The sequence below is a fragment of the Giraffa tippelskirchi genome, chromosome 9 (genome assembly GCF_054371585.1).
Source record: "Giraffa tippelskirchi isolate mGirTip1 chromosome 9, T2T-mGirTip1v1.2.pri, whole genome shotgun sequence".
NCBI classification, from domain to species: domain Eukaryota; kingdom Metazoa; phylum Chordata; class Mammalia; order Artiodactyla; family Giraffidae; genus Giraffa; species Giraffa tippelskirchi.
The window spans coordinates 41,863,963-41,887,045 of NC_137283.1; the positions used below are offsets into that span (position 1 = coordinate 41,863,963).

A 23,083-nucleotide genomic window follows, 5' to 3' on the forward strand; every position below is an offset into this window, starting at 1 on the left:
TCCATCCACCCATCTGTCTATCTTGTCTATCAATATGGACTCAAGGATACTTATTTTATTATTTGGGTTACTACTGTTGTTTATGTTTTTGGTCAAATTTTTCCAGTTTTGAGCATTGTTACTTTTTTCTTTCAGATTGGTTTCTGTGTCCACAAAATCATGCCTCCTCCTTTTTAAACACTTCTTTTCTTTCTGGCACCACAAGATGCTCTAGGCTCATCATATATTTTTCCTGCCCCAGCCCTGTTATCAGCTACCTCTCCAAGGAGCCCTGATTCTTTTTACTGAAGAATGATACTTAGCAATCAATATTTGGGTTTTAGGTGTACTTATTGCTACTGGGTGTCATTGCTTTTTTTTTCATATTTAAAAGTCTCTTAAAAGAGATATCATATTGTGTTTACTATATCCTAAAATATTTTTCAGCCAGTTAAAACAATTACATAAGATAATACCAGTTGAAAAATGGAGACTTGTTTTTTTGCCTATAAACAGTTTCCATTTGCAATACACTTTATTGTTTGTTCACTGAAGACATAATTCTCATTGTGTTTAGAATTCATGCTCTCCTTAAGGTTTTGATGATGTTTATATATGAGTTGATGTTTCTGTAGGAGATCAAGGCAAGTGTTTCTGGGGAAATGCAGTCTCTTTCAGGTCTGGAATACCAGCCAGGGTCATGCAGTAGAGACAAACATGTAGTCACATACGTCAGGTTGACGCCCATTTTGCACACAACTTGGGTGCATGGCAGGAATGAATTTTTTCCATGTCCAAGTGATACTGGCGGAAGTTAGCTGGTATTCCTAATTTTCCTCCTCCTGGGACCATGATTATTTTCATACTGAGGTGGGAATGCTAGGTATGTAAGGGCAAGTAGCAGAGAGACGTACCTTTGAATATACCCATTTAAAACATTTTGTAATACTCTTTCCCAGCAGATATATTAATATTTTTCTTAGGCATATTTTTTTCTGTCATATCATGATGTGAAATATGTCATCGTATTTTGTTGCTGTTCAGTTACTCAGTCGTGTCCAACTCTTTGTGACCCCATGGACTGTAGCATGCCAGGCTTCCCTGTCCTTCACTGTCTCCCAGAGTTTGCTCAAATCATGTCCATTGAGTCAGTGGTGCCATCCAACCATCTCATCCTCTGTTACCCCCTTCTCTTCCTGCCCTCAACCTTTTCCAGCATCAGAGTCTTTTCCAGTGAGTTGGCTCTTTGCATCAGGTGATCCAAGTATTGGAACTTCAACTTCAGCATCAGTCCTGCCAATGAATTCTCAGGGTTGATTTCCTTTAGGATTGACTGGTTTGATCTCCTTGCAGTCCAAGGGCTCTCAAGAGTCTTCTCCAGTACCACAGTTCAAAAGCATCAATTCTTTGGCACTCAGCCTTCTTCATGGTCCAATTCTCACATCCATACATGACAACTGGAAAAATCATAGCTTTGACTAGATGGACCTTTGTCAGCAAATTGATGTCTCTGCTTTTTAATACACTGTCTAGATTTACCATAACTTTTCTTCCAAGAAGCAAGCATATTTTAATTTCATGACTGCAGTCAGTGTCTGCAATGATTTTGGAGCCCAAGAAAATAAAGTCTGTCACTGTTTCCATTGTTTCCCCATCTATTTGCCATGGAGTGATGGAACTAGATGCCATAATCTTAGTTTTTTGAATGTTGAGTTTTAGGCCAGCTTTTTCACTCTCCTCTTTCACCTTCATCAAGAGGCTCTTCAGTTGCTCTTTGCTTTCTGCCATAAAGGTGGTGTCATCTGCATATCTGAGGTTATTGATATTTCTCCCAGCAATCTTGATTCCAGCTCGAGCTTCATCCAGCCTATTATCATATTTAAGCCTTAATAATTATATCAAATAAAACTCAGTTTTCTCTTGGGTTATTAACTGACTACCTCTCTCCTTTTTGTTGTAACATGGGGGATCTTAACATAGGTAACAAAACCAGACTGACACTAGTTGATTCTCTCTGTTTCCTTTTGATGCCTCCTAGGACTGCCAGTGGCTGGGGGGACACAGATGCCTTTACTTGAGCTATGGAGTGAGAAAACTCAAGTGAGAGGCATCTCCAGGTACTGGAACCAATCTACAGTTGATTAATTCCCATGTAGGTATCAGGAGCTAACAGACCAAACTAATAGTCATTGCCCAAACTTCTATTTTCCTGGAGGAAGGCATGGCAACCCACTCCAGTATTCTTGCCTGGAGAATCCCCATGGACAGAGGAGCCTGGTGGGCTACAGTCCATAGGATCACAAAGAGGCAGACACAACTGGGTGACTAAGCACAAACTTATATTTAAGCTTTTTTTTAAAAAGCAAAATAAAGTATGTACATAGAAAATAATTCTAGTAACAGTGGCAATTTGTGCACTTCTAAATACTTGGTGGTGGTTACTTTTCTTTCTTTTGTTTTTTAAATAGGGAGTTGAGGTTTTTAAAGTTAAGTATGAATTTTTCTGATTTTAAGTACAATGTGGCCATTTCAGGAGCTATAGCAGATAAATATGCATTGTTTCTTTTACCATATCATATTTGTTCCAAACTAAGACACTGAGTAGTTCTAACAGAGTACATTAAAATGAAATTCTAGATACTCTGACAGTCTAGTACAATCAGAGTTTTTAAAAGGCGGACTTTTTATTTATTTATTTATATTTTGCCCTTGCTGTGTGGCTTCTGGGATCCTACTTCCCTGATCAGGGGTCGAACCCAGGTCCCCTGAAGTGGAAGGGTGAAGTTCTAAGCACTGGGCCACCAGCGAATTCCATAAAAGGCAGGCTTTGATAGATTATGCAGTTTTCATAACTTTTAAAAAAGTTGCTTATTAGTAAATATATTTGCTTTTCAGTTGATGTTTTAATTTGAGGAAATAAAAATTTGAAGGGCATTCACATAAAAGTGATTTTAGAGCCTAAGATTAAGCTGTTACAGACCACTAAAGTTGTCAATATGTTTTAGACCAGCAAACTCTAGTGTAATTTACATGTAATGAGATTTTCATAAATATGGCTAGATTATAAGTTTGCCATTTCTCCTTCAAAGGTAACAAAGGAAAATGATCTCAAGGTGAAGCAAGGAAGATCTATGTACACTTAAAGAAGACAACATTTTACTAAATACTGAGTTGTCTAATAGAACTAATGTGAGAGTATATCCACTGATTGGAGAAATATTTCTTTAGTGTCTAATATGCACCAAAAACAGTTCTAGGTGTGAAGAGAGAGTTGAACAAAACAGATCAGTTTCTTACCTTCATGAGTTGTGGAGACAGAGGTTAAGTCAGGTTGGTCACAACATGGGATACAAAGCAAAATAGAGCGAATATTCAATTGGTGTCATCCTCTATTCCAGGAATAGAATGGATGTTTTCATATAACATACCAGCTGGGTGTTTTCATGTGACATATCAGCTCTGTAAATCCACCCCATACCCCTGAATTGAGAAGGAAAATATGTCACATCCTGGCTGTGGGGGAAGAGGGTTGTAATTGCATGTTAATGAGTGCCACTATGGGTGGGATGAGGAGTGGTGGCTTGTGTACTTTGATATTAGACAGACCTGAGTTCAAGGCCTGGCTCTGGCACCTACTAAATGAATAAATTTTAGGAAAGTTATGTAACTAATGTGTACTTGTCCCCTCTTCTGTAAAGATGAGAAGAATTGACAGAGTTGCTATGAAAATTAGAAACTCTAAAAGATGCTCAGAAAATGTTAATTCTCATCTTTTTATCTTACCTTAGTTTTCTTTTTTTTTTTAGTTTTCTTATATATAAAATGGTGATACCATTTTACTAGCCTTGTCTACTATTGTGAGAACTAAATAGATGAAATAAATATGTGAAACCACTTTAATATGGTTTATTATGTGCTCTCTCTCTCTCTCTCTCTCTCTCTCTCTCTGTAGTTGCTAAGTCATGTCCATCTCTTGCGACCTCATGGACTGTAGCCTGTCAGGCTCCTCTGTCCATGGGATTCTCCAGGCAAGAATACTGGAGTGGGTTGCCATTTCCTTCTCCAGGGGATCTTCCCTACCCAGGAATCGAACTGTATTGCAGGCAGATTCTTTACTGGCTGAGCTATGAGGGAAGCCCCATTATATGCTATTATTAGATGTTATTTCTGGAAATGTAAGATTTTCAGACTCTTGGACAACTGGGGAATAGAAGAACTCATGGATTCTTCCAGAACTGAGAAGCCATGGATCCCCACATTAGCAAGCCAGTATTAAAACAGTTCAGCTATATTTTGTGTGTTTTTTTTTCACCTTTTGGTTATCAGCCACTAGCTAACCTGCTCCTCAGAGTACCCCTCTCTTCTTCACATTCCAGAGAATCTGTACTGGCCCAACTTGGGCACTGATATTTGGGCAGAATTTTCATGCCCAGCCACATCTGGGCAGTTGATTGATTGATGTATAGAGTGAGTTCCCTTGGGTCTGGTGTTTGCTAGTGCTTTTTGTGGCCTCGTCTTGCTTCCTTTGTGGGGGCTCTGAGGCAGGAGTTTCCCTCAGAATGTGGCTGTGGTCACTGCAGGCACTAAACCGAGCTGTCTAGGAAAGTGTTCTGATTATTTAAAGGGATTGGAGAAATTGGGATAGGCTTTATGGCAGGAAGATGGCCTCTGAGATTTCTTAAACTTCAGGTAATTATTTTTTCCTTTTCATTTTACTTTTAATAAGTAGTGATTTGTATTTCTTGGAATCAACTGAAAATTATTTCTTGAAGTAGCTACCAGCTGATCAAGTTTTCTTTAGATTTTCGGCTACAGAAAAAGGATTTTATAAACTTTGAGTTGCTGGCAATTCAATTGGTAAATTTTTTTGAACTTTTTATTGAAGTTTAGTTGACTTATAATGCTATGCTAGTTTAAGGTATACAGGAAAGTGAATCAGTTATATGTATACATATATCCACTCATTTTTTTTCTCATATAGGCCATTACAGAGTACTGAGTAGAGTTTTCTATGCTGTAGTCCTTATTGAAAGTGAAAGTTGCTCAGTCGTGTCCGACTCTTGGTGACCCCATGGACTATACAATCCATGGAATTCTCCAGGCCAGAATACTAGAGTGGGTAGCCTTTCCCTTCTCCAGGGGATCTTCCTAACCCAGGGATTGAACCCAGGGTCAATTGATTGAATGGATTGAACCCAGGTCTCCTGCATTGCAGGTGGAATCTTTACCAACTAAGCTATCAGGGTAATGATCAGGTAGATATGAAAAAGATGGAACAATTTTTTACATATTTTTATCAAAAATACTGGAGTGGGTAGCTGTTCCCTTCCCCAGACAATCTTCCCAACCCAGGTATTGCATTGCAGGTGGATTCTTTACCATCTGAGCCACCAGGGAAGCCCATAGTCCTTATTAGTTATCTATTTTACATGTAGTAGTGTGTATGTATCAGTCCCAATCTCCCAGTTCATCCCAGTTCAGTGCCCCCTGCCATTTCTGGTAAACATATGTTTGTTTTCTTTATCTATGACTCTACTTCTGTTTTGTAATCAAGTTCATTTGTACCTTTCTTTTTTAGATTTCACATATAAGCAATGTCATGATTTTTGCCTTTCTGTGTCTGACTTATTTAGTATGACAATCTCTGGGTCCATCTGTTTTGTGCAAAGGGCATTATTTTGTTTTTTTTTTATGGCTGAGTAATATTCCTTTGTACATACATACCACTTCCTTATCCATTCCTCTGTTGATGGACAGTTGCTTCCATGTCCTGGCTATTATGAATAGTGCCGCAGTGAACATTGGGATGCATGTGTCTTTTCAAATTATGGTTTTCTCTGGGTATATGCCCAGGAGTGGGATTGCTGGGTCATACGGTATTTCTCATATTTTAAGGAATCTTCATGCTGTTCTGCATAGTGGCTGTACCAGTTTACATTCCCACCATCAGTGTAGAAGGGTTCCCTTTTCTCCACAGGTAAATTATTCTTGATAACTCAAAATTTCACCCAAGTTTTAGAGATAACTTTGGTTTAAAACATTTTTTTTTTTTTTTTTTTGCCAAATGTAAACCCTACTCAATTCTCCCAGCTTGTCCTGTGTTTCATTGTTAAATTTGTGAACTATGTTTCTTAAAACAATTTGATAGTAGCCGGCTAGTATTTTAGAAGTACCTACTAATGTTTATAATATATATTTCATATATTTATCTAACAAAATTTAACTTTTTTTCTTCCAGGTAATCTATCCTCAGCATTCCAAACTTACTGATAAAGAAGTAAGTAAATATATTGCTCTAGGTTATTTACTGTTGTATTTCTGTTTTTATTGTGTATATGTGTCAGCATATATAGTTTTTGTTTTCTTTTTCAGAAAACCAATATTTGCTATTTGTCTTTTCCAGATTCAAATTCAGGTAACTATTTTTCATGTGGTGTTTCTGAATTTTATATTGAGAATACTGATTTTATTCTTAATATGTGAAAATTAATTAAAACAGCATAGTAGAATGCAAAGCCATTTTCAACCTAACGGATTAGTGATTTTGATTCCTAGTTTATGATATCTGGTGACATCTTACTTATGTTGGTGTTAGTTCAACTTTTAAAGTAACTGTTATCTTGTAATGAGGTAAAATAGCATGGAGCAATAAACTGTTGAAATAATGGAGAGCCTGAAAATCAGCAACGTTGGTATGTTTGAGGATTTATAGTAAGTAGTTTTCTTTTAGTTCCAAGAACTCTATAAAAGTAGAGATTTAAAAAAATATCAGGGCGAACATGGTTATAAAGCCTGGCCATCAGTTATTTGCAAAAGTTTATATGAGTTAGTATATATAAAGCATTTGGAATAGTGCTTGACTAGAGAAAGTACTTTATAAGTGTTTGCTATTATTAAACTTGGTTTTGCTGGTCTCTTTCAAAACTCTCTCTTTGTGTGACCCTAATTGTTGAAATCTTTCAGGTTGCCTTTTATGTTTCACTTTCAAAATAGTTTTTCAGGCTTATCGTGACCAGAGCACAACTTCTTAGACCACACAGTTAGAATCCTGTGACTCAAAGGCACTTCAGATTCCTTTTCCTTTTGTGGTTACTTGTAGTATCCTGTTAATTTAGTTTAGATAATCTGATTTGGGAGACTTGACATTTTAGTTTTTTTAAGCATTTTCTCTTTTCCTTTTAAATGCTTCCAGAGTTTTTTCCTATACATTTTGAACTCAGCTTTCATGAAATATGTAAGAAAAAAAAAATAATTTAGTAAAAAAAAAAGATGACTTTGAGAAATCCCAGGAGGACTTTTGTTGTGACCTGGATTATCGGACTCTTTTTGCATGTTTTGCCTGTTAACGAAAGAATGATAGAGGCCTTATAGTTTCTCTCCTTATTTCAGATAACGTTTTCCTTACAAAGCGCACCCATGTAGTTCTGATTTAGTGAGTGTTGGATTGGACTTCCATGACTCAGGGTCAGCTGAGTTGTATGGATTACAGGATAAACAGACTTTATGGGATTGGAATCCCAGTGGATTACCCTGCACGCTCTTCTCTTTCAGATCATGGCTGGTTTTCATGGCTCTCTTTCACCTCTCTACATGCGCATAAAAATTAAAAAGTTAACTGGATAGTCTTCTTTTCTAGTTTTGTAGTTAGTCTCTGTATGAGTCATTTTCTTATTGGAAGGTAGACTCAAGTATAAATCTGTGAAAATGAGAATTTGTTCAGGGAATTCTCTGGCGGTCCAGTGGTTAGGACTCCATGGGGCCAAAAAGAAGAATGTGTTCAGTATTTTAGGCATTTGAATGACCCATGTATGTTTTGTAATGCCTTTATATAGGCTGCACATCAAATGAAGTGTGCTTCATTTTATTCAAAGTATGGTTGGTGCTTAGAAGTAAAATTGACAAAAGATCTTAAAAATCAATATCTTGCCATCTTAACAGATGAATATTAATCTAGACAGCAAGAGACTCTGCATTTTTTGTATATTTGAGATCGCTATTCTCAATTGTGATTGTCCAAATAGTTTGTTTCACTTATGCATTCATTAAATGGAAGATGAAATCAGTACCGTGCCAACTTTGGAATGGATTTGATTTTTCCCAAGATAGCTGTATTGTTGCAGAAGGTGGAGTAGAGCAATCTTTAGAAGAGAATCATAATCTAGTTTCCATGGTGCACACTTAAAAAAAAAGCAAAACAGCATTTAGACTCTATGGTAAGTTATACAGATAACAAAGAATTGGGGATTCTCAATGGGAGGATTTGGCAGTCCACTTCCTTTCCCCACTACCAACACATACATCTTAGATACTGTGACTTTAGAAAAAAGTTGGTTTGTTTTTAGATTTCAGTCTTTTGTTCCATTTGAATAGCTTTTATCTGTAGGAGCCCATGTTTAAAGGATGTTTTCTGTCTGACAAATATTTGTCAGCTATTTTTCTCATTATTTACTATTAATATCATTTGAATATATGCATTCCTGAGTGTTAAGCTGTGATGGATACCCAAGGACTATAATCACTATGTTCTAAACATGACCAGAGGGAAAACTCAGCATTAGTAGAGAGTTTCAAGTAAAGATGAATCCAAGGAAAAGATTAATCCTTATTCTGGATGGATTAGATGTACAGATAATATTTGTCTCAACAGATTTTTTTTTTCTCTGTAAACAGCTGGGATATCGTCGTGTATTTTACGCTTCTCAGTGGTGAAAGCAGTGCTCCTCGCATTCTCACACTCGTCTGTGTTGAAGGACCATTTGGATTTTTAAAAAATTTCCAATCTGTTGTGGACCAGTGGTTTTACAGAATGCTATATACATGAATTTTTAGAACCATGAAAAGGGGAAAAACCAAAGAAATACAAAATGAAAGTCCAGATTTGTCATGGAAATACCAAATTGCTGTAAGGGTTTCTAAATGTGTACTCTCAATTTGAGTTTTTATTTTGTCATGTATTGTAACAAGAGTCAGTCTGTGGACTACACTTTGAGAAGCTCTGCTCTAAACTCCTGTTTCTCAGCATTTCCAACTCTCATCACAGAGGCAGTAACTACATAGAGTCGAAGGCCAGGAATGGGGCTCATGCTTAAAGTCTCATGTTTTCTTTTAATAGTCTTACTCTGATCTGCTCTATAGCTGTTTTCTGCTAAAATAAAAATACTCTGAAGTTGTCTCTTCCCTTTAGAAAAAAATATGTAAGTTTTTTCCTCAAATCTCAAGTAATATTTTTGATATGGGAAAGTGTCTTCTGTTTACGTGTAGCTTTGCAGTCTTGGTTTGATTGGCAGATGTAGAAGATAAAATCATCTGTGCCCTTGATAATTTTAAAATGGGAGGAGAGCTGTTTGTGGCATACCACATGGCATTTGTATGGGAGTTGCTGAAACTGACAGGATTGGCCCAGAAACCAGTGAGTTCAGCAACTCTTCAGAGGGGTACTTTTTAGAAGGATTTTCTGTGCCTTGGATTCCTCCTCACAAACAGGACTAACAATGGGAACTTACCTGAGAAACATGAAGACCAAATGAGTTAATGTGTCTAAAATGTTCATGACAGCGCCTGCCACAGAGGGAGCACTCATTGAAATTGGCGTTCAATTCATGTATTGTAAGCTGGGGGTGGGTGGAACCACTTCTGAAGCAGACAAAATAATGACAAAGTTTTGACCTGGAATTCTGTTTGATTTCGCTCCTAACAACTTAGTTGTTTGGTAAAGGATGTTGGAGGAAGGCTACAGGAACTTTCTTGGTGTAAAGAATGTCAGACTATTCGTTCTGTTTTTGAGGCTAGTAAAGATTATGTTAGATTAATTAAAGTGGAATTTTCCTCAGGCTTTGGGGGTTTGCTGAGCAAATCTGACATTTCCTTATTACCTGCTACTTTATCAAGGAAAGGGTTTTTGTTGTTCTTAATCAAGAAGCCATGTAAAGGTATATTTTCTTTGGAGAGCTGCCATTTAATCTTAAAATTTGTGTAAATTCTTTATTCCTTGATTTTAATAAAAAGTAATTTCCATTTGCTTTTTCCTGTTTTTTGTTAATAATCAGAAAGCTGTGGTGCACATTGCATGACTTTTAGGTATTTTTGGATCTTTATATGTCTTTCATTTTCTTAGTGAATATATTGGGTAAGATGCTTGGAATTCAGTAGAATCATAGTTTGGTTGTGGAGTTTTATTTTGGAATTATTGAATATAACTGCTGAAAGTGACTTTTGAGATCATGTTGTGATGCCTCTTACTTTTGTTGACAAGTCGCTTAGGCTAAGTAACTCGTAGAAGGCTAATTATTGATGGACCTAGGACTAGCTCCCATTGATCGTGGCTCCTTTTTCCTCAGATTGTAACTTTTCCCTCACGTTCACAGTCATACTTAACCATCATTCATGTGTAATCATTATATTGCTTACGTAGGAGTTCACTCTATTATTAAAAATAGGCAAACTGGATGGGTCATACTAACAAGGTAGATTTATTTTTGATGAGGTTGTAGGGTATCAGGATTGCCTCACCCTCCACAGGGATCATTTTCTGAAAGGCAAATATAAACAACCTGGTTGCCAATCCGTAACGCCTCTTTTCCTGTCCCATTAATAGTGAAGTCAGGATAGAGAACAAAGGTCTGCCCAGGTAAAGAGTTGATATTCCTTTAGTAACCTTTTGTGTGTGAAGGGACAGACTTCTGAAATATGAAATGAGAACCATTTACCTCAGTTCACAAAGACATTGGCTAAAGCCTTTGTGGCTAAAGCCTTTGTGACCTGGTGATCTAGCTTCCTGACCAATTCTGTACAACTTGCAGGTACAGCTGTCACTGGAAAATTCTTACAGCATGCCTATGATTTGGGAATGGAGCTGTGTGGGTAGGGATGAAGGCCTGTGGGAACTTCATTACTTTCTTTCCATAAAGCTCAGCATCCCTTCAGAATTTATACTTCTCTTTCTTAAAATCCATTGCATTTTCTCTGCTATATCTTGCTAAGTGTCTCAGAGAAATTAGTGTGTACTTCTCAGTGGATCTGTCTGTCTTCTAAAGAAAAAAACTGAACCATCTGTATATAAATCCATTGGACTAAAACAATGCTAGGTGTGTTTTCCATTATTTCTGGTCTCATGTGTTTTCCTTATTTTAAACCATCAGCTGTAACAAGTAAAAAAAAACTGATTTGACTCACTCTTCAGTCCTCTTTGTTTCTTCCCTTCTCCACCAAAGAAATACTAGTTTCTGTAATTGCATGTAGGTATATCAACTGAGTTGCTTTTTAAAAAACTCAAACGTGGTATCAAGTTGGGCTTCCCTGATAGCTCAGTTGGTAAAGAATCTGCCTGCAATGCAGAGACCCTGGTTCTATTCCTGGGTGGGGAAGATATGCTGGAGAAGGGATAGGCTACCCACTCCAGTATTCTTGAGCTTCCCTTGTGGCTCAGCTGGTAAAGAATCTGCCTGCAATGCAGGAGACGTGGGTTTGATCCCTGGGTTGAAAAGATTCCCTGAAGAAGGAAAGGCTATCCACTCCAGTATTCTGGCCTGGAGAATTCCGTGGACTGTATAGTCCATGGGGTTGCAAAGAGTCAGACATGGCTGAGCAACTTTCACTTTCCCTTCTTTTTTGAGAACATCATGTGCTAAAGAAATAGAAGTACTTCTGTGTGTAATACTAATATACTAATAATAGAAGTACTTCTGTGTGTAATAATAGTAAGAAACTCTTGAGCACATTCTGTATTTAATATAATCTTATTAGTTCTAAATACAGTAACTAGAAAGAATCTGAGTGACAAACTACTTCTTGTGTCTTTTACTTTTTAGAGCATATACAGTTTTTTGTAATTATTGCCTGACAAGGTAATGTTTTAAGAGGTTTGCTAAAATGATTAAAGTTTTAAAGCCTTATTTATAATTGAAATTATTAAAATGGGAAGTCTATTACTTGAACTCTTCCTGAGTCTGCTATATCTTTTTTTTTTAATTCTCATTGTGAAATATAAAACTCACACAAGATCAAGAAATAGAACTTTGCTAATACCACAGAAGTCATCTCATGTCCCTTCCCAAACACTATTTCCTTCCCCCTCTCCTAAGGTAACCACTATCCTTGATTCTGTTTTTCTTTTTATTAAAATATTGTAATGTAATTTTAATAATTTATATGCCATTTACAGTTATTGCAAAATATTGACTGTATTCTCTTTAATGTACAATAATCATTATAACCCCTCATATCCAGTAGTTTATACCCCCCACCTTCCCACTCCCTGTATTCCCCCACCCCAGCCCCCACTGGTAACCAACCATTAGTTCTCTGTATCTGTGAGTCTGCTTTATTTTGTTAGTTTTGCTTACAGTTTGTTTTATTTTTTTCCCTTCTACATAGAAATGATATCATACAGTGTATGTCTTTCTCTATCTGACTTATTTCACTTAGCATAAAGCCCTCCACGTCCATCCATGTTGCTGCAAATGGCAAAAGCTCATTCTTTTTTCCTGGCTAATATTACATTGTGTGTATATATGTGTGTGTGTCACATCATCTTTATCTGTTGATGGACACTTAGATTGCTTCCATACCTTGGCAATTGTAAATAATGCTGCTGTGAACATTGGGATGCATGTAGCTTTGCAAATCACTATACTGATTCTTATTGTATTAAGTTTCTTGCTTTTCCTTATAGTTTTATCACTCAACTGTACATTCCTAAACACTATAGTTTGCCTGCTTTTTTTTTTTTAAAACTATATAAATGGATTTGAACAATTTGTATTCTTTTGTATTTAGTTTCTTTTGCCCATTATTATGTTTGTGAATCAACGTTACATGCATACAGTTTTCAAAAAGTTTTAATTACATGGAGAAAACGGAATAGGAAAAACAGTAGAGACATAAGATGTTTGTTTTACTAATGACTTTGCCTCTAGCTAGAAAAGATGGCTTTGAGCAAGTCACCGAAACTGTCAGGGTCTCCTTTTTCTTCTCTAAAACATGATAGAATGGGTTTCAATAATTGATAGGACCTCTTTAGCTCTAAAATACAGTGAAACTGGATAACTAATGTTATACTGTGCTGTCCTTAATTTCTTTCATTTTTGTTTTCATTAGGTTGTCTTGGAGATACCCAGTTTTGTTTTAGATTTCGACAGTCTTCTGGGAGGAGGGTGTCACTGCATTGTCTCCTGGATCAATTTGACAAAGATTTACCAGTTTACTTAAAGGTTGGAAAAGTAGTAATAGAAATAATGTCCATGTGAGAGGAAACTTTAGAACCGAGTTACCTCTTACAGCATTCAGAAATACTGTGCTTTTGTTTTCTTACTGTATTATACTGCTGGATTTCCTAAGTGAGTCTAATCATTAGGATTTAGTACGTGAGTGAAAGAGACTTTTTAAAGTTATTGTTCTTAAAACATATTAGAACACCATTGTGAATAATAGAAATTAGAATGTTGAGGTAATTTTCTTTCACTTGTTAATAGCTCTTTGTTTAGATGTGGAAGCAGGGTGAATATCACCCAGAGTTAAAGATTCCCTGTGATAATCCCTACCAGCTTTACAGTACAATTATAGTTGTCTTTGTTTGATTTTTATATGAGCTTTGGTTTACAGTTATTGTCTGCTAAAAACAATGTTAATAATTCAGATGATTGCGGAGTGTAGAATTTCTGTTTGGTACAGTAGTTCACACTTTAACTGCATGAAGAATCATTCTATCTGGATGTCCTACTAGCACAGCCAATAAGAACTTGACATCTTTTCCCTCAAATAAGTACTTACAGCTTACCTTCCGTGTTCTACCAATGACCCTGATCTTCTTCCAGTAAGCAAAGCCTTTAAAAAAATGTCTCTAAAATCCTTTAAAATGTCTCTTATAGCCATCTATCCTTTCCATGACCTTGGCTATCACTACTAACATATTCTTTCAGCTGCTGATAGCTTTTTTATGTTCTTGGCATTGTATCAATAAGCATATATTATCTTACTAATGAGATTCCCAGGTGGCTCAGAGGTAAAGAATCCAACTGCCAATGCAGGAGATGTAAGTTTGATCCCCAGGTCAGGAACATCTTCTAGGTGAGGAAATGGCAACCCACTCTGGTATTTTTGCTGGGACAATCCCATGTATAGAGGAGCAGGGGGTGCTGCAGTCTGTGGGGTCATAGAGTCAGAAGCGACTGAGCACGCACATCTTATTAATCCTCCCTATATTGTTCTGAGAGAGTTCCTTTTGCAAACTTGAGGGCTACTGAGGATTACAGAATTTGCCCAAAGACACCCATCTCCTATCTTTTTTCAGTGCAATATATTTTATACACTGTTCTAGCTAAAGTGTACATAATATATTACGTAAAACAAATCTAAAGTGATTACCTATCACTTAATGAATAAAGAGCTAATGATGGTACTGTTTCCTGGTTCTCACTTTTTAGGCCTTCCAAGATAAAACTTTACCTTTTGAATTTCCAGCTTAATCTTCTTTCTATACATGTGTCATATTTTAGCTAAATTGAGCTATAGCTTTTCCCTGAGGTAGCTTGTATTTTTTTGTCTCTGCATGGTTTTGCTCAAACTCTTGACCCTCTAAACCTGAAATGTCTTTGTTTAAGTCATATCCATTCTTCAATACCTAATTCAAAAACATCTGCCTCTGTGAAATCTTTACTGATCACTGTAGACAGGTAATCTCTTCCCCCTTGGCAGGAGGGAAAAAAACTACTTTGTGCTTTTTTCATGGTACTTGCCCTCCTTTGACATAATAGTCATTTTTATACTTTTCTTTTCTCTCTTAGTTTGTGATCTTCTTAAGAAACTATGTCTTATGCATCATTTTATCTTCTCTAACACAATGCTTGATTCAAAGTAGGTGGTCATTAAATATTTGTTTAACAAGGAACTGGGCCAGAGTTTATTCCATTAGGATGTAAAAACTTTGCAAGTTTTTTTGGAATGTAATTGCCTTTCAAATTGTATGTTGATAAACGTTCCAGTGTTTCATATTATTGAGTGAAAAATACAACAGTGTATGTAAGATTCAGATTAGCGTTTAACTCCTTTTAATTTCTCTCTTGAAATTTTGTATCAGAATACCTCAAAAATTGTAGGCAGATTTTTAAAACATTAAGTGTACCATTGGGGAAAACAGAATTTGATTATTTTCAACTTCCGTTAACTACCACGGATATAAATAAAGAATATAAACATTAAGTTATAGAAGGTAAATCTGTATGTTAGCTTTGTACATTAAGCTATAATTATTTCATCTTTGGGCAAGTTAGCAGGTTTCTATCTGGGAGTTATTATCATGATTGTTGTTTACATTGGTGGAAAAGTATAACTAGCTTTTTGTGTATATCTCATATCTCAGTTTGAGTTTATAAAGAAACTTGCCATTAATAATAAAGAGTTGATATATATATGTATGTTTTTAATTTGTCACTTCTTTCATAGAAAGATCCTGCCTATTTTTATGGATATGTGTACTTTCGACAAGTTCGGGATAAAACTCTAAAAAGAGGCTATTTTCAGAAGGTAATTTTCATATACATTAGTGGAAACATTTTTACATCGTGGTTAGAAGAATAGAAATTATTAGAATGAACAGTCTTTTAAGTTTCATATTTCACCTTTAAACATACTGGAATTTATATTTTATCTTTTTTTTTTTTTTAGATTGTAGACATCTGCCCTTAAATTTTTAACTGCTATTGAATTTTTGCCTTTCTGCTATCTATGTGCTAGATTCCTGACAGTAAGTTACAGTTACTGTATGAAACTGTCAAAACTCAGAAGAATCTGTTTAATTTTCACATTTTCAGTTCAGTTGCTCAGTTGTGTCTGACTCTTTGCGACCCCATAAATCGCAGCACGCCAGGCCTCCCTATCCATCACCAACTCCCGGAGTTTACCCAAACTCATGTCCATCGAGCCGGTGATGCCATCCAACCGTCTCATCCTCTGTCGTCCCCTTCTCCTCCTGCCCCCAATCCTTCCCAGCATCAGGGTCTTTCCCAATGAGTCAACTCTTCGTATAAGGTGGCCAAAGTATTGGAGTTTCAGCTTCAACATCAGTCCTTCCAATGAACACCCAGGACTGATCTCCTTTAGGATGGACTGGTTGGATCTCCTTGCAGTCCAAGGGACTCTCAAGAGTCTTTTCCAACACCACAGTTCAAAAGCATCAATTCTTTGGTGCTCAGCTTTCTTCACCGTCCAACTCTCACATCTATACATGACTACTGGAAAAACCATAGCCTTGACTAGACAGACCTTTGTTGGCAAAGTAATGTCTCTGCTTTTTAATATGCTATCTAGGTTGGTCATAACTTTCCTTCCAAGGAGTAAGCGTCTTTTAATTTCATGGCTGCAGTCACCATCTGTAGTGATTTTGGAGCCCAAAAAAATAAAGTCTAACACTGTTTCCCCATCTATTTCTCATGTAAGGGAAAGAATGAACAGATTGTGATATAGTTACAAGGAATAAAAGTCTGCAGTATGTTTTTTCGAAGAGCCACTAAATATACATGACCAACCTCTTAGGCATTACTGCTCCCACTGTAAATGTATAATTTTTTTGTTTCTAAATATATATATATAAATATCAGTTAGTTCCAGTTTGATCCCAGCTAACAGGGACACACTGTTACCTACTCTAACTAGAACATGCCCTGGCCATGTACTGATACTTGTTGGAAAGGTGAAAATTAATTTTCAAGAAAAACAGATTTTTTTAAAAAGCAGCATAATCTATATCTGAAGTGATCACAGACTATAAAGTGACAATTTTTAAGAATGTGGCTAAAGCCGTTGAATCCTAAAATATAACAGTCATAGGTTTTAGTTTGAAAAAGCATCATCATTTGCAGTTTCTTTATTAGGAAGAGTTTATCTGGCCAATTCCTAATATTGCTTTGCTGACAAAAATAGTAGCTAGGCTTTGAAATTATCCATGATATTGATTTGTTTATAGGAAATTCTTTTTCTTGGAGAGCAGGAAAATCTGTGACTATGTCTTTATGCTCTTAAAATGTAGTAATAAGGTTAAACTTCCAGTGTTCCGCCATCTAGTTTTATATTCCTTTTAACTATCTACTGTCAAAGGCTTTTTATTTTAAAATCCACACTTTTTGCTGAATTTGACTTGTTAGTAATTGATTACATAAGAAATGACAAACTTAAATTATAGTCATAAGGAAATTAAACTGTTTTTTTTTTTCCCTTCCAGTCCTTGGTTTTGATCAGCAAGTTACCTTATATTCATTTTTTTCACACTGTGCTCAAGCAGATAGCACCAGAGTATTTTGAAAAGAATGAACCTTATTTGGAAGCAGGTAAGTTAAACATTGTATGAGTTATGTTCCTCTATAAAGGAGTTTTAAAATTTTTACTGGAAATGAGTGAAAAAGAATCAATTAAGAATTTTGAGGGCTATGTGATGGAGAGAGGTCAAACTATGCTTCTGGCATATTTACCTACAAATAACAAATACCCTATCTTTTATTAACTCCTTTTGAAATATAGATGATGCTTATGTTTTGGATAATAATAAACAAATATTGAGTTGCCAGTTCTGATACTTAGAGTACTATTAAACAGAAATCCTATGTCACTTGGTACAGAAAGAAGACTTCTGCTAGGTTGTGTGCTTTTGTAGCTGATTTTAGTAGTAATAAATAAGAAAACATCTTTTAAAACCTGTTAGTTTCAAAGCATTTGTTAGCCAACTTATATCCTAGAACATTGGTGTGTATCTTGTGAAATACAAGTTATTTCAGTACTTGGGCCATTTATCTTCCATCCTTCCCAGTGTATTTTTTCTGCCATATAGAAAGCAAACTGGAGTTCTAATTTCTAATGTTCCATTTGTAATATTTTAGTATACTAAAGAAATATTTTACTGTATTTTCAGCTTGTAATGATGTTGATCGATGGCCTGCACCAGTGCCAGGGAAAACATTATACCTGCCTATTATGGGGGTAGTAATGAAGGTAATGATAGCTTGCATTTCTTTTGTCTCTTTTTTTAAAGAACTGTAGGAAGTTCACACATGCATTTTGCTTTTTAACTTCCTAATAACATTCAGTCCTGTTGCTGCTTTCACTTCTTTGTCATTGATGTAAGGAATTACAGAGATACCACAATTTATCCTGGTGCACAAAACTGTCACACAACTCCACAGGTCACCAGTCTTGTTTTCATCCTGTAGAGTGTGAGGATGGTGGTGTTATTCTTATATAATACTTGTGAATGTGGATGCCACCTCCTAGAACTATACAGCTTCGTAGTCCTCCAGAGATGGATGGTATTGCAGAGCACTTGTAGAATTGAGTATGAGTTAGTAACATTTAAAAGAAATTAGGAAAGCTGTTGATTCTCAGTCTTAGGAGATCTTTCTAATGTGTAATTTCAGGCTAACATGTCTGTCTCTGGGTATTGTTCTCTATTACGCTGTGTGTTTTTTGTTTTTAATATAATGAATTAACATTTTGTTCTCAAGGTTTGTATAAATGTGCTCTAAGTGCTTTTGCAATTCATTTTCAAGTTGGACTTATTTTTGGCAATGTTCTCTCTTTAGATGTCCTCATTTCTGTACAATTTCTGTTCTTTTTTTCTCCCCCTCCTAAATAATCTAAAGTTGCTCTGGGTTGAGAGTTCTCATGGTTCCCTGTGAGGTATATCCCGTAGTTTGGCAGGCTTGAGAGGGTGTGTTTGGGCGTGTGTATATTAATGAAGCAAAGACTGGAACAATAAGCAGGAAGCGGTACGTAGTTGATGTCGTTTTCTGTTTTTCAGCACGTTTGCTTCTCAGTGGGTTAGTGATTTCTGTGTGTGTGGGAATGTGGAGACCTTGGTTCACTTACCTTCTGCTGTGACTGAAAATAAATACAACTTTTATTTTGAATCTGACATAAGTGTTTTGTTTTCATGGCTTTTTTTTAGACATTGCTGAGTATACCCTTTCAGCTTCAGGATAGACTGGGTGCTTCTGATCCCTCCTTGTATTGGCACTCACAAATTACTGTATAAAAAAAGGTCACTCTTTTGTAGCCAGAGTTATTTTCTTCTCTTTCAGGTCCGGATTCCCACATGTCATGACAAGCCTGGGACAACTCAAATAGTGCAGTTAACTCAGCAGGTAGTATAGTACTGTGGTAGAATAATCCAGCATATATAGTCTCTTTAGCAGAAATTTTCAACTAGCAAATTTAGAATTTCTTAGATTTATGTTGCATTTCTGAATATCACTGAAATATCCCATTAAATAATTTTTAATGAATTGATAATAAACTTCCTAATGTTGCTCCGATTTTTTTTTTTTCTTCTTCTTTCTCTGGTAGACACTGGAGAACTCAGAATTTATACTGTAATTGTGAGGACAAGGAAAAACCTATCTTTTGAAAAAGACCAAACAAGGTTTGATTCTAACAAAACCTCTAATCTTAGAAGAATGGTCAACAGACTTCTGTTTTCGGGAAACTAAATCAAAAGGATTCTGTAGTTATGATTGCTTTTCATTTTCCCCACAGTTACATTTGTTTGTGGGTGGGGATGAATTTTTCACTGGAAATTATTTAACTGGTGTATTAGCACTCCCGTTGTTCTTTGAATTAAATAAAAGTGGAGAGCAATAGGAGAACTAATTTTGCCTGTTGTATATATCAGCTAGTATTATGGAAGTATTTCATACAGTTGAGAATTAATCTGACATCTGACTACTGGATTAATGCTTTATCTGTGGAATCTGTGTCATCCTTGACCTTCTGCTGTGTTAGGGGAGACTGATAATACCCATTCTCTTTGTGGCTGCTTCTGGAGGAAGAGAATCCTAAAAGACAGAGAGGGCAACATGGCTTATTGATCATGAGTTAGATTTTAAAAACCAGTTTCTGTAAATTTCAATGACATCTTGTCAATTTGTCGTTTTTATCTCTTAGGGAGACACTCATATATCTGTTATTTTACCTACTGTTCATGAGGTGGATCTTTTCAGGTAAAGAATAAAAAATTTTGTTATCTTCCTTGTCTTATTTTCTTTATGATATTGTTATTAATTTCTTTAGAAAATGACTATTCCTATATCAAATGTCGGAAAAACTGGAAAAAAACAGTCATTATGTTTCACATGTTGTAAATTAATGATTCATTCCTGACTGCACATCATTTGCTTTGACTTCTAGGGAAATTTGTATATAGACAGAGTATTACACGGTAGAAACAAATTATTTTTTTGTTTGGTTGGGTGTGAGAATAGTAGGTGATATTTTTTTCCCAGGGATGGCTTTTTTGCGGGACTTGCAGGTGGATTGGGACCATAAAGCATGATTCTCCAAAATGGGAATATAGAAGTGGTGCTGAAGAAAGATTTTAGCATTTTAGACATTTAGCTCTGTTATTTCCCTATAGAGCCCTCATTGTAATTAACAGTGCAGTTAATTTAATGCATACCACCAGTGTCTATTAAAGGTTTCCTCTCTTGAATATTTAATACTTATCTCTCTCTCAATAAAAACTACTTTGTATAACAGATATTACTAGTACAATACAGAGCTTTCAGAGAGTGCTTCATCTTGTAACTGTACTTCCTATCTGTTTGTGCCCTTACTAATAACATATTACTGTACGTCAGAGAAAAACTAGTTGGCAACTTTGATGCTTTAAGGGCATCCTGTGATTAAAGTCAGTTGATCAGATGTTTTTCATATAGATCTTTTCCATTTTTCCTTTGCTTATTTTAAAATTATATATATATGATATATATATAAATTATTTAAAAATGATATATATAATCATATATATTATACATTTTAAAAATTTGTAAATTATATATACCACTTTTCTGTAAGCTCATGATTATTTCAAAATTTTATGTATTTATTTATATAAAATTTATGCATCTATATAAAATTTGGAAACAATCACAGATTTACAGGAAAGTAGTCAATACAGTACAGAAGTACAGAAAACTTTTTTCTGGAACCAATTTATAGTCAGTTGGAGACCTGATGCCCCGATCTTCCCTTAATACTTTAGTGTCTATTTTCTACAAATAAGGACTCAGTACAGCCATAAACATTGGGAAATTAACAATGATAATGCCATCTGCTACTAAGATCATATTCAAATGTTGCCAGTTGTCACAATATCTAGTTAAAAGTTGTCTGTTGCATTTAGTTGTCATGTGTTTTCAGTCTTAGTCTGGAACATTTCCTCAGTCTTCCTTTCATGCCCTGACATTCTTGTGGATTACAGGACAGTTATTTTACAGGAATTCCCTTAGCTTAGGTTTGTCTGGGGTTTACCTGTGATTAGATTCAGGCTCTCTGTCTTTGGTCAGGAGATAACCAAAGCTTGCCTTCTTACTGATAATGCTCACTTTGATCATTTCATTAGTTTGGTGTTCCCAAAGTTTGATCAACACCTTAGTTTGGTGTTCCCCAACCTTCTCCATTGATAATTTATTCTTTTTCCGTTTGTATTGTTTTTATTTTTGTGGGGTTTTTTTTTTTTTGCTCTTCCTTCACATGTCTTTTCTTGCTTTTGAGTAGTTAAAATTAACTTTCCCTAACTTCCAGCTCACAAATTTGTTTCGTATTTTTATAGTTAAAAGTATTTGTGTTTTTTTTCTTTCTTGTGTGTATGTTTTCAACTAGGTAGATCAGTTGTGATTTTTATAAATAGATAAGTAGTTTTCCTCTAATCTACTAGGAAAAATTTTGACCCAGCTAGGAGGAAATTGCTGAATTAGTAAAAGTTACTAGATGTAACTTAGGCTAGGTAATGTACCAGAGTTTTGTTCCTATATGCTTCTGTCTAATTCCAGGGCTGCTGTAAAAATGTGCAGCATTTCTGTAGGGAAAGGATCTTCCTAGGAAATCATTCGGTTGTGTGGCATTAGAACCCCACTCCATTATGATTTCTTTTCATCCATCCTTTAATGTTGAAAGCGTTGACATTGAAATTAAGTAAATCTAGTAAACATCCTTTAGAAAATTAATTTTTTCTTGTTTCCTTCAACATACTTAAATTCAAATGTAACTAAGCAATATTGATAAACTAGATATACCGTATGATATAGTAATTTAATAATTATCTTGTTTGCTTTTATTGTTAGCCATTCTGTGTGTCAGTATATTGCATTTAATTTTGTAAAATTGGAATAAAATCACTATATATTTTATGTGGATAAAAGGAACTTCTATCTCTATGCATCACCATATTCTGTGTAAATGGATTTGTATATCAGTTCAAGGTATACATAGCTATAAGAATTGTATCAATATGAAGTTTTCAGATTCACTGTATAGGAACTTAAACCTGGGATGGATAAGTAAGACTGTCTCTTCTGTGTAAACACCTTCCAGGTGTTTCTGCCCAGTCTTCCTTCATAGTCAGATGCTTTGGGAGCTGGTGCTGTTGGGTGAGCCCCTCGTGGTCATGGCACCATCACCATCAGAGTCTTCAGAGACTGTATTGGCACTTGTTAAGTGAGTATGTTTGATTCCTGATGGTGATAGTTACAACACTTTACCATCTGTGATTGTTTGCACACTCAAAATAATCCTGTGAGAAGGTAGTACTCATTATAGCACCGTTTATTGATGAGAAAATTAATTTAGGCTCCATTAGGGCTGGAACCATGTTTTGTTTTGTTTTTTTCTAAATAATAAGCATGCTCATTCACTCACTCAAAGTTGGCACCTGATAGATATCAGTAGTGCGAATGGTCAGTGTCTAGTAAAAGGCATGTAGTTAGTGAATGACAGAGTCAGAATTTCACCCCAACTTCTCTTAAATCCAATGTGTTTTCTGTATTTTAGCCACTCAGTAATTACATATTGCCATTTGTCCTGAAACAAGCTTACCATTTATTGAAATAGATAAGTGATCTCACTGGGGTAAACTGTGTATAGAGGTTTTATAGTTATCGTGTAGGGCCTTTAATTTCTGTCCTTTGTTTTACATGTGTTTCTTGCTCCACAGCTGTATTTCTCCATTAAAGTACTTCAGTGATTTCCGACCTTATTTCACTATTCATGATAGTGAATTCAAGGAATATACTACCCGTACTCAAGCCCCGTGAGTAAACAAAATAACTTTTATTGACCAAGTATTAAC

General features: G+C 35.6%; 1 protein-coding gene across 1 annotated transcript in view; it reads left to right on the forward strand.

Moving 5' to 3' along the window:
* DENND6A (DENN domain containing 6A) overlaps nucleotides 1-23,083 on the forward strand; it is a 45,440-nt gene that overhangs the window by 6,384 nt on the left and 15,973 nt on the right. The window contains exons 2-11 of the mRNA XM_081524813.1: nucleotides 6,218-6,256; nucleotides 6,352-6,394; nucleotides 13,075-13,187; nucleotides 15,418-15,498; nucleotides 17,192-17,297; nucleotides 17,876-17,955; nucleotides 19,041-19,103; nucleotides 19,903-19,958; nucleotides 22,330-22,452; nucleotides 22,949-23,044. Coding sequence (XP_081380939.1) covers nucleotides 6,218-6,256; nucleotides 6,352-6,394; nucleotides 13,075-13,187; nucleotides 15,418-15,498; nucleotides 17,192-17,297; nucleotides 17,876-17,955; nucleotides 19,041-19,103; nucleotides 19,903-19,958; nucleotides 22,330-22,452; nucleotides 22,949-23,044 — 800 coding nt within the window. The remainder of the gene's footprint in view (nucleotides 1-6,217; nucleotides 6,257-6,351; nucleotides 6,395-13,074; nucleotides 13,188-15,417; nucleotides 15,499-17,191; nucleotides 17,298-17,875; nucleotides 17,956-19,040; nucleotides 19,104-19,902; nucleotides 19,959-22,329; nucleotides 22,453-22,948; nucleotides 23,045-23,083) is intronic.